This window comes from Camellia sinensis, chromosome 14, assembly GCF_055761805.1.
Source record: "Camellia sinensis isolate YWXY chromosome 14, ASM5576180v1, whole genome shotgun sequence".
In the NCBI taxonomy this organism is placed as follows: Eukaryota; Viridiplantae; Streptophyta; class Magnoliopsida; order Ericales; family Theaceae; genus Camellia; species Camellia sinensis.
The window spans coordinates 8,274,053-8,291,104 of record NC_138974.1 but is presented as its reverse complement, the minus strand read 5'-3'; the positions used below and the strand labels follow the sequence as shown (position 1 = coordinate 8,291,104).

General features: G+C 34.5%; 1 protein-coding gene across 2 annotated transcripts; it reads left to right on the top strand.

The window, feature by feature from the left end:
- Positions 1-224: 224 nt before the first annotated feature.
- LOC114278644 (uncharacterized) lies at positions 225-12,993 on the top strand. 2 transcript variants are annotated; one of them, XM_082906603.1, is made up of 10 exons: positions 225-337; positions 728-900; positions 3,721-4,058; positions 5,581-5,703; positions 5,789-5,828; positions 6,109-6,191; positions 9,851-9,928; positions 10,075-10,128; positions 10,379-10,513; positions 10,755-12,993. In XM_082906603.1, the coding sequence occupies exons 3-10, from the start codon at positions 3,750-3,752 to the stop codon at positions 12,726-12,728; spliced, it is 2,796 nt and encodes a 931-aa protein (XP_082762729.1). In that variant the 5' UTR covers positions 225-337; positions 728-900; positions 3,721-3,749; the 3' UTR covers positions 12,729-12,993. The 2 variants fall into 2 exon arrangements, with proteins under 2 accessions (XP_082762729.1, XP_082762730.1); XM_082906604.1 differs by having other exon boundaries at positions 247-488.
- The last annotated feature ends 4,059 nt before the right edge of the window (positions 12,994-17,052 follow it).

Genomic DNA, 17,052 nt, shown 5'->3' with positions numbered 1-17,052 from the left:
AGCGCGAATAGTAATGGTGCTTTAACTTAGTTTTAAAATTCCGTCAGGAGTTGACCTAGTTTTGAAAATACAATGAAAAAAGGGCTTATATTGGGAAAAGCCTCTGGGAAGCTCTGGTTAGCTTTTTAATCTTTTTTTAATTTTTTTTATTTTGTCATATCGCTTCTCACAATTTTTTTACTTACCAAAAAAAATAAAAAATCTAATTTTTATCTTTTTAATGTGAGGGGGGTTAGAGTTGAAGGTAACGAAACGACAAAACGCTGTTTCTGCAGCTCAGAGGGAAAAAAACCGAAGAGAGAGAAAATCGTAGGGGAGAGAGGGCTGTCGAAGCCAGGTTCGTTTTACAACTTGCGATTGAAAATTTAACGGATTTGGGGCTTCTGATTTGGATTTTTTGACTGGGACGCTAGGTTTGATGTATCTGTTTTGTTTTTTTGGTTGCTGCAAATACGAATGGTTTGCTCAGCTGGATTTTAGTTGAAATGGTTTGTAGGCTTTGAATGCAGTAGCTTTGGTGCTGAAAATTGGGAAGATATTCATTATTTGATTGGCATTTCAAATTTGCAAATAATTTCAAAATCCGAAAAATGATTTCCTCTCTCTCTCTCCCTCTCTCTCACTTGGCAGTTCGCGTTTCTCTCCATTCTCCAGCATCCAGTTTTGTTTTTTTGTTTATTTAATTTTTTTAATTCATTCATTCACTGTCGTTTTGGTACTACTTCAGGAATACTCCAGGAAAGAGTCCTCTAGAGGATCCGAATAATGCCTATTTAAACTAGCTGCCACTCCCTCCTCGACCGTCCAAAACCCTAGAACCTTGAATTCGCTGTACCAGACCCATCTGGCCTAGGGTTACAATCTTCAATCGAGTCTGACCACTACACCTGCAACATTCAGGTATGAGATCTATCTATCTATCTATCTATCTATCTATCTATACACATGAAATTGGATTCTAATGTGCTCATCTTTTATGAACATACATTTCTATGGACTGATGTTTCTCAATTTTATAATTGGCTTTCGCTGAACTTGTGTTTGTATCCATCCATTATTGGTTCTGTATCTGTGAGATTCTCCTTCGTTTATCGCCATGCATGCCTGATTTTTTGATTGCTGTACTGTTCATTTACTTGCTTGATTTTGTCTCTGAACGGTTTTCAATCAATCTAATATGAAAATAAAAAACAAGTTTATGTGGATTACTCTACTTTTTGTTATTAGGAATCTTTATTCCATTCTGCTTGTATGTTCCATTATTTGCACTCCATTTGTATGGGGTGATTTGGTGAGAAATGATAAGAAATGATGAGAAAGAGAACCTTTTCTAATGTTTGATTTATAAGTTGAGTGAGAAATGGTGAAAAAGATAACTCTCTTACTAAGCCTATTTCATTTTTCATCAAAAGTGGTGAGATTTACTGAGAAACAAGTTTATTGATTGTAAAATATTTGTAATACCAAGATTGCCCCTTAAAATATAAAGAAAGAGAAAGAAATCTTACTCATATCGCTCTTTCACATGTTTTGCTTTCTCACTCATCCAAACATGATAGTGAGAAAACACGATCATTTATTTTCTTTTCTCATCTAGATGACAGACCAGAATCATTTCTGGTCCTTTTCACACTATAATCAAAACGGAGTGTTGGTGTCCTAGTTTTTTTATATTGCATTTGCGAATATTGGCATCCCCAAAATTTTCTACCTAATGTAAAAGGACTTGGTAGTTGATTTGGCTCATTATTGTGTATTGGTGGGTGGACAAGAATTTTGTCAAGTGGGGGGTGGGGCAATATTTAAGCACGGATACTCCAAAAACAGCCTGTTTGAGTATCGAATATGGATACGTGTTTGATATAGCGGGATACATATCGGATACAACAAATAAGTATCCGATTTATTATTTTATTTTTTCTATTTTCGGATACAGAAGGATACATGAGGGATATGCTAAATAAATATGGATTATTTGGCCAAAACCCCTTTGTTGAGCCCCTTTTTAGTGAAAAGGACAGTCCCAACTATTTTACTTTGTAAACCCCCTCAAGAAGTAGCGTTTCCTTCTTGAAGGACAAAAAAATTTGTTTACGTTTTTTCATGGATGATCTTGCCCTTCGACATGTATGGTATAGATTTGAATCAAATCTTTCAACTGTATTAACATCGCTGTTGTCGTTCTTTCCCTAACATAGAGCTATTTTCTTCATCGATCATATTTCATAGAGTGCGTAGTCCCAACCTATGTTATATGGACTCTTCAAAACAAATCAAATACCCATGTTGGACAACCGACACTTAGACAAAGGTGTGGAATGTGTCCAATTCGATTGGGTTAAGTGTTTTTATTGAATCTGATTGAATGGTAGTATTTTTGTTGCCATTAGATTAATTTTACTTTGATTTGCTCTGGTAATATATGTTAAGTGTTTTATTCGCTAATGCTCTGTTCAAAAGTAACAGTAAAATTTTACTCTGCTCTGCTATAATAATATGTAATCTATCATTTAGTTGTTGATGCTCTGTTTTAAATTAACAACAAAATTTTACTCTATTAAAGTTGTTATTTCATTTTTATTTATCAAAAAAGAAGTTATTATTTCATTTTACTATGTTAAAGTTATGTTTTTGTAATTGTTTATTAACAATTATAGTGACTATGGTGCTTAGTGATGACGATGGTATTTCACTATTTAAATAATAAAATTTACTATGAATCAGAGTAAAATTTCACTGTGAGATAAGAGTAAAATTTTACGGGTGACGTTAATTTCGACATTAAAAATTTTACTTTTTTTTAGGGTAAATTACAAATACACCCCCTGAGGTTTGCTTAAAAACGAATTGGCTACTGCGATTTTGAAAATTACATTTCGGCACGTGGGGTTTCTAATTTCATAACAAATAGTTCCTTTTATTAATAAATCATCAAGTTTAACAATTTTTAATGATGTTAAAAATTTATTTTAATTAATAATTCAGGTAATTTTATTATTGTATAGGAGAGCAATTAGGAATATCATTTTTTCAGTTAATTCTGTTAGATAAAAAATTCTGACAATGGGGTATTGGTAATTTTTTAAACCACAAGGGGCAATTTGTATTTTAAACAAATCTTAGGGGGTGCATTTGTAATTTATCCATTTTTTTAAAGAATTTCATAGCCAACATGATCTTGTTTGATAGATCTTGACGAGAGGATTTAAAAAATATTAATTTTATTAAAAAGCGATATCTAGATAAAACGTTATATCATTTTAAAGTTTAAAATATTAAATTAGTCATGAAGGATATTTTGGTAATAGTGGTGTGTGATGGGCTTTTCAAGAAAATTTTTTGGTGCTTGTCCTTGATGCATGAAAGTTTTATTATGAGGGTTAATGACCAAATTCCCCCAAAAATATCCAATTTTTTTTTTTCTAATTTTTTATATTTTATGTTTTCTAAGGTCAGTGCTCTCTCCCTTTTTGCCCCTCTCTCTCCCTCTATTTCTATGTCTCTTCATATTCTATAGGGCTTGCATTGTTATTGATTTAATCCCCTTGTGATAGACCTATTTCTACTTTGTTAGCCTTGCTATAGGGGCTACTGACTCACCTTAAAATTTTCTTTTGCATGTTCCGACTGTCCTTTGTTGGAAAGATAGGTAGTTAGGACTTTGGACTGATAATCCTCTAAGATTAACTCCTCTTCTTAATTGTTGTATCCATGTTACAGTGTTTTGTGGAACGTGTTTTGGGAGCAAGATGAGCACAAAGGTCGAGCCGGCATCTACAGTTGAACAGCACCGTGTTCAGACCATTATAACAGCTAACACATCTGCAGCATCAGCAAGTAGCCCAAAGATATCTATGTTTGCTGCAAAATCAGGATTTGTAATACCTAAAAACAAATTGTCAGGTTCATTAGTTCCCATTTTCCGTGGTGGTAAAAAGCCTGGAGGCAGTGATGCGGTGAATGAAGAAAGTACTAAACAGGTGCAGAGGAAAACAAAATGGGGCCCTGATCTTACACAGGATGCCGCTGTTAGAAAAGGAAGAGCGGTAGCTTATCAGGTATGTTGGGGATTCTTTACAAGTAATATTTAAGTTATCTTCTTATTCTTCTGGTAATGCGTTTGCTTAAAGATGTTTATATATATATATACTTGGTATAAAATGCCCGTGCAAGGCACGAGTTATTATTATGGTAAATTTAAATTTTAAAAGTATGAATCTTCTAACAAATTATTTTGTTTGGTTTTATTTTTTAAATATTTTTTAGACCTGTGTATTATTGTGGTAAATTTAAATTTCAAAAATCCAAATCTTCTAACAAATTATTCTATTTCGTTTGATTTTTTTTAAAAATGATTTTAGACGGATTTTCATTTATTTTTAATGAATTTGTTTTCACATTTTATTCTCTTTTTTCATTTTAGATCCATATGCATCTAACAAATCTTTTAACAAATGACTCATCTTATTAATAAATAAATCATACTCGCATAACAAATAACCAATTTTATTAATAAGTAAATCATTAAGTCAATTAATAATTTTAATGATATGGAAAATATCTTTCAGTTAACCATTTTGATAATTTTATTATTGCATATGAGAGTAGTTAAAGATTTGTTGAAAATATCTTCCTATTTTTTAGATGCATCTAAAACTCTTTTCTTTTCTTTTCTTTTCTTTTTTTTTTCCCTTCAAAAAAAGAGACTAAAATATGAATTTGTTTTTATCTATTTTATGAATAAATAAATCATGAGCACATAACAAATGATCCATCTTCTTAATAAATAAATCATTAAGTTAATTAATAGTTTTTAATGATATGAGAAATATCTTTCAATGAACAAGTTTGATAATTTATTGTTGCATAAGAGAGTAGTTAGAATTTATTTATTTATTATTTCCTTCTGATTATTGTGTTAAATTAAAATTTATAAGTTGTAATTTCTAGTATTATAGCGGCAATTCATATTTTAAACAAATCTTATGGGCGTATTTGTAATTTGCTAAAAAACAAAAGATTTATGTTTCATAATTGATCAAAAATGTTTGCGTAATTATAAAAAACCCTTCACTCAAATTAGTACCACCAATATTGGTAAATATTACCAAAGAAAACAGTAAAATGGAAAAGTCAAAATATAGGTCACCATTAGTAAATTATACAAAATAAAAGGGCAACATAGGAATAAAAAAAACAAGCTGCAAGCCGGAAAGAGCTTCTTATATATATAGAAATATAAATATAAATTTTCAATTCTGTTTCAAATCAGGGACTGTTTGTGATGATTTAGGTATCTTTTGTTTTTGTGCTTAGCCTGTAAGGAGGAAGTATTAGCTACTTATAATTCCTTTTTTAATATTTATATTTTTTTTTTAAATTTTTTTTTTTTTTAATATAGAAATGGGTTGGAGGCATTTTTAAATCCAATTTTTTGGTAGAATATCTTATTTCTCTGCCTGTAGCAATTGAAGATTTCCTTTTTCCCATTGAGTGCTAAAATTTGTCAGTGTATCTGTATGTGAAAGCTTTGGATTGGCTTCTCATTCCATGTACTATGGTGATACAAATTTTGACCAGACTCGAGTAGATCAAATTAAAAAAAGGCTAAATTCAGGAATTTTGGAGACAAGAGACAATCAAGACTCACCATTATCAGCCCCGATTCCAAATCATGAATCTTCAGTTCAGATCAAGAGTGAGGTAAAATAAATTTTGGGCTACCAGCATTTCCCTGTTATACAGTTTGTAGCTTTCAAAGCACTAATGTTATAATATGTGGATGTAGAAGTCAGAATCGTTGGAACTAGAAAGGCGGGAGGCTATTGGTATGTTGAGCCCAATTTTCCTAGATTGCTGCTTTCCTCTTTTAATATTATGGCCCCATTTGGTTTGAGGCTTTTTGGCTATAAAAAAAGCCAAAAAGCAAAAAATGTTAAAATATCACATCATACGCATCAATCAGTCATTTTTTTTCTCACAACTATCAATTCAACTAAAAAAACCATTCTAAACACTAATTTTTTTCACTTCATAAAAAAGCCACTAAAAATGTCAAATTGCCAACTGGGCACTATATACGGCCTGCTTATCCTTGATGACTCCCAGGTGAAATACTGAAGTTGAATCCAAGCTACAAGGCCCCGAAAGATTATAAACCCTTGTTGAAAGAGGCTAAAGTTTCTGTCCCTGTAAGTAGTCCTATAAATTTGGCATTTGTTCACTGCCTTTTGTGCTTAATCTTATGATGTTGTGACTGCAGCTTTGCAAGTAAAAAGTTGTTTGTTTCTTCTATCAATGCAATTACACAACAAAACTTTTTGTTGAATCTTTTGCTGGGATGTTTGAATATAATGATTAAAGATCACATATAAAACATTCTGTTTAAGAGGATTTTACAGTTGTGGTATGATTAAGGGTAATAGCTATTTTTGGTGAATTATGGTTTCCACTATAAGCACTTCTTTAAGCTGATTGTTTGCTTGTTCTAAACTTTTGTGACACAACACCATTAGTGTTGTCAGTTTGACCGTGGGGGTTAATAGTTAATTAGAACAGCTGAATTCAAATTATAAGAACAAAAATCAATTTGAAGGGGCAGTATAAAAAAGAGAGAGACTGGACAGGTTAGTATTTGATAGAAGTCTTGGGTAGTCTTTGATTTTAAAGAAGTCTTGATGGTCTTTGATTTCATCTGAGATTTTGCCCAGATAGAGTCAACTGGGTGAAAAGAAGAAATGTGAAGCTGATCTTAAAAAGTTGGGATAGGCTTTTTGGTGTAGAACCAAAGAGCAAAGTAGTATAGATAGAGGGAAGAAAAGAGAAGAATAGAAGAGAATGAAAAGGAAGGAAGGAAGGGATAGAGGGAGGAAAATCCCAAATCAGTGTAGTCAAAATCATAATCTTATAAACCATTAAATAATTACAAATAAGCTATTACCAGGAAAAGACGTAGGTTAACAAACTCATGAGATGACTTATGAAAATTAAGCTCTGACTACATTACTGGGAATAGTTTATGGAAAGCTAGAGACTTAAATTGCGGCGATTGCTGACATAGTAGAGGTCACAGTGACAGATGTGGCTTTCACAAACGTGGATGTAGGAAGCTGTGATCTTATCTGTATTTTTTTCTTTTTTCTTTTTCTTTTTTCCACATGAAATCTCCATACATGTTTGATCCTAATAACAAATTAAACCCTGAAGTTTTAATTTTGTCAATTTATATCTTACACTTCTAGTTTGGTTTCACTTTCAATCATCCGTTAAACTCTGTTAAATTAAATTGAAAGAAAAAGGGTTAAAATACATGTGGCATTCCCACATATCACTTTATCATGCACCTCATCCCATATGCATGGTTGTTAAAACCGCGATCCGGATCGTACGATCCTGCGATCCGGATCGTACGATCCTACTTTGCCAAAACGATCCAGATTGTTGTAGGATCGATGTTATAACAGGATCGCAAGTAGGATTGTGTAGGATCGCATGGGATCGTGTAGGACCGTATGGGATCGTATAGGATCGTAGGTAGGATCGCAAGTAGGATCGTAGATTTTATGATTTTTCACCTTATTTTTAATATGTATCATTTTAATTTTAATTTTTATCTTTTTTTTTTAATAGAAAGTAGGATCTTACGATCCTCGATCCGATCCTATGATCCGATCCACCAGACCCTCTCACCGATCCTACTTAGGATACCAATTTTAACAACCTTGCCCATATGATCAATACTTCCATAGCCCTTCAGCTTTCTCCATCTTCCAATTTGTCTTCATTCATCTCCAACGCATCCTCGGCGCCGCCACTACCTCCTCACCTTCTCCTTCTCCATCTCCACCTCACCCTCTGGCACCATCGTTGCCTCCTCACCATCAACTCCATCTCTAACGCACCCCTATTCGCTGCCTCCTCACCATCACATTCATCTCTAGCGCACCACACCATTGTCGCTAGCTTTTCACCTTCTCTGTCTCCATCTCCAGCAAACCCCATCACAACGGTATTTGTCACCACCTTCCATAACCCTTCAGCTCTCTCCATCGTCCAATTTCTCTTTATTCATCTTTGACGACTATTTCGTCACCTTCTCCTCCACCTCCACCGCACCCCCTGGCACCATCATCGCCTCCTCACCATCAACTCCATCTCCAACACACCCCTATCGCTGCCTCCTCACCATCACATTCATCTCTAGTGCACCCCACCGCTGTCACTACCTTTTCACCTTCTTTGTCTCCATCTCCAATGCACCCCACTGGTGAATTCTAAACTGATAGACTTAGTGTGTATCATACCTTCTCCTCTCACATGCGTGGGTTGTCCCACAATCAAAGTGTGAGATAGAGGGCTATGAATATGGCTGTAATGACTGGAATTAAGAATTTCTTGCATGTTTTTATCATGCATCTCTCTACGTCTTATGGTTTAAAAAAAATATCTACCAATTGTTTTCTTCAATTGTCATCTTTCAGCAATCTCTCTTTTGTCTAGAAAAAGTTCTCTCGTTTTGCTTATATTTTAGGAAAAATAAAATCAAAATAAATAACAATACTAGTAAAATTTTAGAAAAGCACAATTCAATCGTGTAATTTAGTTTAACATTTGAATTTATCAACAAAATAAATTCATTTTTAAAAGTTTATGTTCACCAAAAAAAATAATAATAATAATGCCCAAATAGTACACATTAATGTGTGTTTGGGAGTGGAAAACCTAACCTTTGGTATAGTGGGGCAAAGTGATTGTCCCAAGATTTGAACACATAACCTCAAGATTATTAGGCAAAGGTTTTTGTTCACTATTATAATAAATACTATGAGCAATTTGAATGGACTTGAATATGTTTATTTTTAAACATTAAGCTTATAGTATTCAAAATTATCAGAAAGGGTGTAATAGGTTAAGTTGTCTTTGTATTTATTATTCTATAATCTCAAGTCTAATTAGGACAATGAGTAACATTTTTGTACATATTTACTACTTTGGGAGAACCTTTGGTGTGCTTGATTTTATGAAAATCAATGGAATAGGGTCAGCCTTGATTAGCATTTTCAAGTCTGATAAGTATTATGGGATTATAATCTGTGCAACATGACTAGCTAGACTCCCAAAGACTTTTATTAGTCAGTTTTTTTTATTATTATTGTTATTTTACATGTAATGATTTGATAGGAGGTAATAGCCAAACATAACTTCAGTATTTCTTATATGACCACCCTATGGCTAGAATAACTTTAGGAGAACATAAAAAATTGGAGGGTAGAAAAAATTTCAAAGTGATACTTGCACAATCTAATCCATGAATCACTTGTATTTCCATCACTTTGAAATTATTTTTCTTTCTCTCCACTTTTTTGATATTCTCCCAATAATTTTAGCAATTCTTTTGAGTGTTTACTAAAACTTTAGCAATTCATAATAGTTGCATTTTAAGGAAATGCATATTTTGAATTCCATATAATATATTTTTGCGATACACAGGTAAACAATGTATTATTATATTGGAGGATTGGGTATTAAAATTAGATTGGGAGATCCAAGGATGTGAAGAAAGTGGAAAGGGGAGATGTGCAACTAGACTTTTTGCTGGCATGGATTTCAAATTACTCCTCACTCATATAAGCATTTCTATTCTAAGCATGGATCTTTCTTAAATTTGTATGTATGCTATATTGATTCTAAAATCAAAACAGTACTCCTTGGGTGATTAAACCTAAATATATTGGAGACAGTCCATTAAGTTGAGACCATTGAGATGTATTATGATATCTGGATCAGTGTTTGGTGGAACAAATGAACTTTTTTGTTCCTTTTGAAAAAAATTGGTGTATTGCCTCTGCAGATCAAAGAATATTCAGGGTACAATTTTATTGGTCTAATATTTGGCCCTGCAAGTGATACTCAAAAACGGTTGGAGAAGGTAACTTTTCATATAATGACATTATGCCTCAATGCTGTGTTGTTTTAGATTTTTGATTTAATCGTTGGCTGATGTATGCTAAATGGAGATTTTATGTTGAATGCTGTCAATTTTTTCATTAACTTTCATTTAAATGTTCAAATCAGGAAACAGGAGCTAAAGTCCGAGTTTATGGTACCAAAGTAGATACAGGAGAGAAGGTAATTGTTTAAAAAAAAAAATTACACTGTTTTGATAGTCAGACACAAACCTCTACTTCGTTTAACAACCCCCCCTCCACCTCCTCATATTCGTTTAAAATTTCTTTCTCTTTTCATAATTTGATCTTACATTTGAAATATCTACCCTGAATTGTTTACTCTGTTGTTCATATGATTTGCGTAACGGTACAACCTAATGTTCACCAAGCTCGATTAACCTCTTTCCATCCTTTTCCTTATTAACACCCAGGGTGAAATTACACCATCAGATGGAAATGAAGCTCTTGTTGCTTATGCTGAGCTATACGTTCATATATCTGCTGACACATATGAGAAGGTTGATGCTGCAGTTTCCCTAATTGAACTGCTTGTCACCCCAGTTCCAGTAAGTGTCAACATTCTCTACCCAGTTCATGCTTGCTCTGCTTTACTAGAAAGTTTACTCATTATGATTTTCACATCCTATACAGCCTCACAAATGTGCAGCCGGAGAGTTGTACATATGGCACCTCCCTTGTTCTTGTTATCTCGTTACAGTTTTTATTCCCTTATTTATTTTTTGGTATTTCCATAATTAGTTATTATTCTTGTTCTTTGTGACCTCTAATATTGTAACTTTCTCTCAGGTAAACCCATCTGCTGTTTCCACAACATCAACTTCTGTTTCTGGTGATAATGTGAATGCTGTTGATCAAAGTCAAGGTACATCCACCCCTTATATAATATCTCCTGTGGAGGTGAATCAGAAAGCAGCACAATCATTCATGGGATCTGTCCAAACTCCACAAGTTCAGTTTCAGCCACATCCAGGTCCATGGTTCCCAGCAGGGCCACCTCAGAGTCCTATGCGTCTGCCTTCTGGATTCATTTTCCCTCCAAATCCTTCAGCACCAATGCTCAACAATCTTTTCCAAGCATCATCATCTTCTTTTAATCCCTCACATATGCCTTCACTATTTGGTCCTCGACCAGTTCTCCCTGCTGGTCTTGGCTCTGTTCCACAAAATCCTTCTCTTGTTCCCTCCCGAGCACAGCCACCAGTTTTGCAGCGCCCTTTCATGCCTCAGGCACCTTTTGGTCATGCTGGCTCACCAGGAAATCCTCCGATGGCAGCTTCACAACCATCACCTGCTCAACCCAGTATTTCAGCTCCACCACCACCTCCACATACTGGCAATCAACCTCCCTCAATTGTAAGGTCATTAGGGCCTTCTTCGTCTCAACCTGTGTCCACCAGACCTTCGTCAGGATCACTCCCTGACAGGATGTTGCCCCCTGCTGGGAGTTCTACTCAGTGGTCTCAAGCACTGTCTGCCACTCCTCCATCTCTTCGTCCAGGCAGCATGTCACAGATGGCACCCCCAGTGGTTCCTCAGGGTCCTCATTCTGTAACCCCACAACCCATCATTGCATCTGGACCGCCACTATATAATATTACAACAGTGAATATGGTTTCACCTGTAGCCTTTCCCCTCAGGCGGCCATCTGGTCCTGAGCCTTACAGTACGTCTGGAAACCGTCCTCCTGTCTTCACTTCTGGCCCACAGCCGCCTCAAGGATGGCTTCCCCCAGCATCATCATCTTTTGTTCCAAACCAATTGTCAGCACCTATGTCTGCCCCTAGACCGATCCAATCTCCATCACCAGTTGCGTCTATGCAACTGATAATAGCACAGGGGGGTCCTGTGACGCCTAATCCAATTCCAAATCCTTTATTGGGGGGATCGATGCCAATTGCTCTGCAAGTGGCATCCGCATCCACATCAACACCACCACCACCTCCACAAGCAGGAATTCCAAGTTCTGCTTTGGGAAGTGCACCAACTTTTACTCCTATAAAACCCCCTTCTCTAACAGCTCCAAAACCACAACATCCAAACTCGAGTGATTTCACTTTTCAGCCTCACCGGCCCCAGAATCTAATCACTCAAGCAGTTCCAAGGCCCGGCATTCAACCTACAATTCAGAATATGCGACCCCCAAATCCAACAGCACAACTACCTATGGCACCTCAAACACCATCTTTCCGGCCTGCCATTCAAACTTCTTCTCCACCTGTCATGCAAGGCATCCCAAGACCACCGCTTAACAACCAGATGAATCAAACTCACAGCCAAGTATCTTCCTTTGCTGGAAATCCAACTATCACTACAGCTCCACCTAGACACCCATCATTCCCAAATCCAAATCCTGTTGCGCCTAGTTCTCTTGTCCCACAAATGGGACACAGGAAATTAAATCCATCTCCCCATGTGGGAAATATGGGTGGTGGTCCAGGTCCTTTCCCTCGTAGGCCAGGAAATCCTGTGCAGCAGCAGCTTCAGCAAAATTATCTATCTGCAGTGGGTCGGCCACAGAGTCACTTGGCTCCAAATCAACAGCAGCTAGGTAGCAATTTGCCCTCTGCATCATCATCTGGTAGGCCAGCAGCTGCTTCTTCTAGTCCTGGAGCACAGCAAAATTATGATCCATTCTCCCCCACTTCTATTTCTACTGCACCTCTTCAGGGACAGGGACAAGGAGGTAATCCATTAAAGACAAGGAAGCAGGAGAGTGATCCAGAGTATGATGACTTGATGGCTTCAGTTGGAGTAAAATAATTTCAATTTAAAGAATTTCCTTGTTTGGCTGATACCAGAGTGGGATATTAAATTCCATGGGTTTTAGGATTTACATTGTTTTCACCCTTTCAGTTATAATATGTGAACTTGCCTCATTTGGGAACAAGTTTTTTTATTAACTTTTTGACTTTTTAGTTAAAATGTGATGTAAAAAAAAATTAGTATATTTGGGATGACTTTTTGACTTTTTACGAAAAGATGTGCAAAAAGTAGAGAGAAAATGGAATTTTTGACTTTTTTTGTATGGGTTGTTGGTTTTTTGATTTTTTAAATAATTTTTGGACTTTTTGGTTAAAAAAGTCACTTGCCAAACAAGTCCAATTTTTCTCTTCAAGTTTTCTTTCTTTCTTTCTTTATTTTCCTGGCATTGTTTATTGTGTATTATTATAGTGAAAATAATTTGGCTCGATCATACGATAGTCGATGGAGCTTGGAAATCTCTGGATTTGATAGCAGCAGCAACAGTAGCAGTGGTGGCTTGGGTTGCTTTGGATAATCCCGGCTTGCAGGTGGTTGTGTCTGAGGAGGTGGTTGTAGCAGCGGTGGCTTCTTGTTGCTACTTGACTTGAACTTCAGCAACAATGGGTGGAAGGGAGGGAAGCCAAGGCATGTATGGATGGATGCTCTTCTGTGAACCGCTGCTGGCTATCAATGAAGGAATTTCAATCATATATATATATGTCAGTTTTTTACGGTTATGGAGGATATATACTCCAGGACACTTAGCCTCCGTTTGGCAAGAAAAAGTCCAGGCTTTTTTGGCTAAAATAGTCATAAAAAACAAAATAGGCTATTTTAGTCACAAAAAATAAAACATCAAATTCAACCCATAATCATTACAATCCTCTCTCACAAAAAAAGTCAAAAAAGTCAAAAAATTAAAAAATCCTTTTCAAACTAGGCTAAAATAGTCAAAAAGTCAAAAAGTCAACCCGCTTCCTAAACGGAGGCTTAAAATTCATCTTTGCAATTGGCTTACTAAACAACCTTTGAGATTATTATAGGTTCAAGTCTGTCCGAGTATATAGAGCCACTTTATGCATTTATTTTATGCCAAAGGAGGGTTAGGTATGTAACCAATTGGGTGGTTAATATATATATAGTAGTAGCCCATCATTAAAGTAATTACTTGTTGAATTAATTGTCTTTTACCTCCTAAATAAAAATAAAATAAATTAACGATATCAGTCCAAATTTGAACCCTACATATATGTACATACTAGCAAGTGGTACATGCGATACGTGTGTATAAAAATAAATAATGCAAAAATTAATATCATAATATATATATATATATATATATATATATATATATATATATATATATTGTTTAAATGGTAAAAATTTTTAATGAAATTTAAGATCTGGAGTTTAAATATTATTCATACTTTTAAATAATATTTTTTTATTTTAAGATAAAAAATTTTGTCACATAGTAAAAGGAAAAGTCATCACAATGTTAAACACCAAGTCAATGTTCACATATATAATAGTATAAATAGATATAAAGCAATGTAAGTCATGGAGAGAAAGCAATGTACCCAGATGGTCATATTGGTGAATATTGGGATGCAAGGCAATAAAGAGTACTTCCTACCTGCCTACCTACCTACCTAGGACTAGTTATTAGCAGCAGTCCATATATTTTTATCTGATACTACTGTTTTACATACATGCATACAAGTATATGTATTTATATTTATATTTATATTATTATATAAGTAAAACTGTTGTTAGGTGTTTGAGTTTTAATGTGTCAAAGCAATTTTTTCAATTTTTTGAATTTTGTAAGTACAAAAATGTACATGTCATGAAATTATTAGTCATTTAATTAATATGATAATATATTGGACATTTAATCTTACCTCCTTTAAAACATTGCTAATTTGATCAATATAGTAGTATTATAATTGACATTTCATCTTAATTTTTTTTAAAAAAGATTTTATATATATGGCAGCTAAGTCAAATATTTTAACTTTTCAAAATATCAACAATTAAAAAAAAATCATAATCATTATTTAGTCATTCATAAGTATAATAATATTTTAAAAATTTTCTTAACTCATGATCTTTTAAAAAATAAATTTTATTTAAAAATTTGTATCTATTTATATTAAATTTAGCCAATAAGGATATCTGGACTAAGATATCACTTTTAAAAAATTAGTTAGTATAATATTGAAGATATTTACCCATGTCTTGGACAAAATTTAGCATGTGATGTGATAATTATCATCTAAACACCAAGATATCTTTACTTTAAAAAAATTAGTATCATTCAGGAGACATCTCTCTATAAATTTGTTTAAGAGTTTAAGGACACCAACAATTTGCTTGCTAGATAAAATTCTTGAGATTTGAAATTAGAAAATTCTACTCACACCGTCAATTTAACTCCTTACACCCTCAAAATTTATTTTATTTATTTATTTATTTTTATAATTTCTATAATTCCTTTATTACCATCATCCCTAATATCTCTTCTTCTCCTTACTTCCAAAACCTTAAAAACCCTAATCCTAACCCTAATTCTCCCTTAACATCATCTCCAACCACCATCACCGCCATTGCCCCTTGCTACCGTAGCCTCTTGTTGCTGCAGCCACCTCACCGCCGCAACCACCACCCCTTTCTTTTTCTACCCCAAACCTAACTCTAATTTCAATCAGTGATAATGGTCGTAACGGTGAGCGACGAAGAGAGTAAGGGCCGCAACGATGGCGAAGGCCACCTAGATCTGAAAATTCTTTGTCTCTCGCTCACTCACTCGCGCGCACGATGGTGGATAAGACGTGGCGACGGAGGAAAAAAGTAGAAAGAGAGACACGACAAGTGCACTAGGAAAGTGATCACAGTGGGGAGAAGGGCTCACGGTGGCCGGAGATGGTGGTGCTTTTTCTTCTTCTTTTGTCATATCTGAAAACCCTAAGTTTTCATCTCTCTCTCTCTTGAAGTGGGATCGTGGCGGTGGAGCGACAGAGAGAGTGGTGGTTGCGATGGTGAGGGGCTACAAAGGTAGTAATCATAATGGCAGTGATGGTCGTGGTAGTGAGGCGACAGCGGGGATGGCTGCGGCGGCAACGAAATGGTGATCAAAGGTGATGGTCGTGGCTTTGTATAATGCTAAGATTTATCTGTATAAGTAATGTTTTTATTTAATATTTGTTATACAATAGTTTTTATTAATTGTGTATAAAAGTTGTGAGACGAGTCATGTCAAGTAAGACGAATTGTGCTTCAAAATAGTTTAGTGTAATTTAGGGAGATGATTCTTTCTAAGCAAAAATTATTCGTACTTTCGAGTATTAATATATAAATTATTTTTTTACAAAATATCTAGGTCAAAATACATCATAGTATCTAAATTAATGATGTTCTGGAAATTAATACAACAATTCCCAATTACGAGGTTAGTGATGGATTCAAAATCCTAAGACATTTTTCTCATTTTATTTCACTTAATTAATCGCTTAATTTATTGCTTTAAATTTTTAGTTGAATTTTCACTCAAAAATTCTTAACTACTCTTTCAACTTTAAAAATATAAATTTCTAAATTAAATTTTCATCTTTAGTCCCTGTGGATCGACACATAATGTTAATTGCTATTCTACGGAGTAGTTGTAGTTACTATTAAGTTTTAATTAAAATATTTTGGTACATAAACAACACATCACCACCGACCAAAAACGATGAAGGTAAATAGAAAACTTACATTCTCTACAAAAATTTAAAAAAAAAAAAAGCTTTGGAATGTCTTATTCATTATTTATTGTTGACTTCAATATAAAATAGAATATAGGAATGATGGATTCAAAAAAAAAAAAGATTGAGTATGAAGTTGCAGTGAAGAGAGTGAGAATAGAAGAAGAAAAAAAAGTTAAGAAGGGTAAAATGTAATAAAAAAAATATATATATATTATCAAGTTGGGATGTCTAACCAATTTTTTGGAGTGCAAATAAAGTGATACAAAATAATAGTTGAGAAGGCTACAATGTAATTACTCATATAAATATATATACCTCATTTGCCCCTACACACTTCCGCCTCTGAAGGAGTACATCAACCATCATTTTTTAAAAATTTTACAAAAGGATGTGTGAACTTTGTTTGGAAAGTTATTAAAGTTAGCCAAAAAGCAAAAGTGTTACGACTCAAACCCGCCCCCTATAGATTTAGCATCGTAACCAACAGTAATCCTCAGATTACCAAAGACCTCTGAACATGATAAACAAAATACAGGGGCTAACGGAAGCAAATAATAAAATTTAGTGTCCATAGAGTTGTGCAGACATGCATA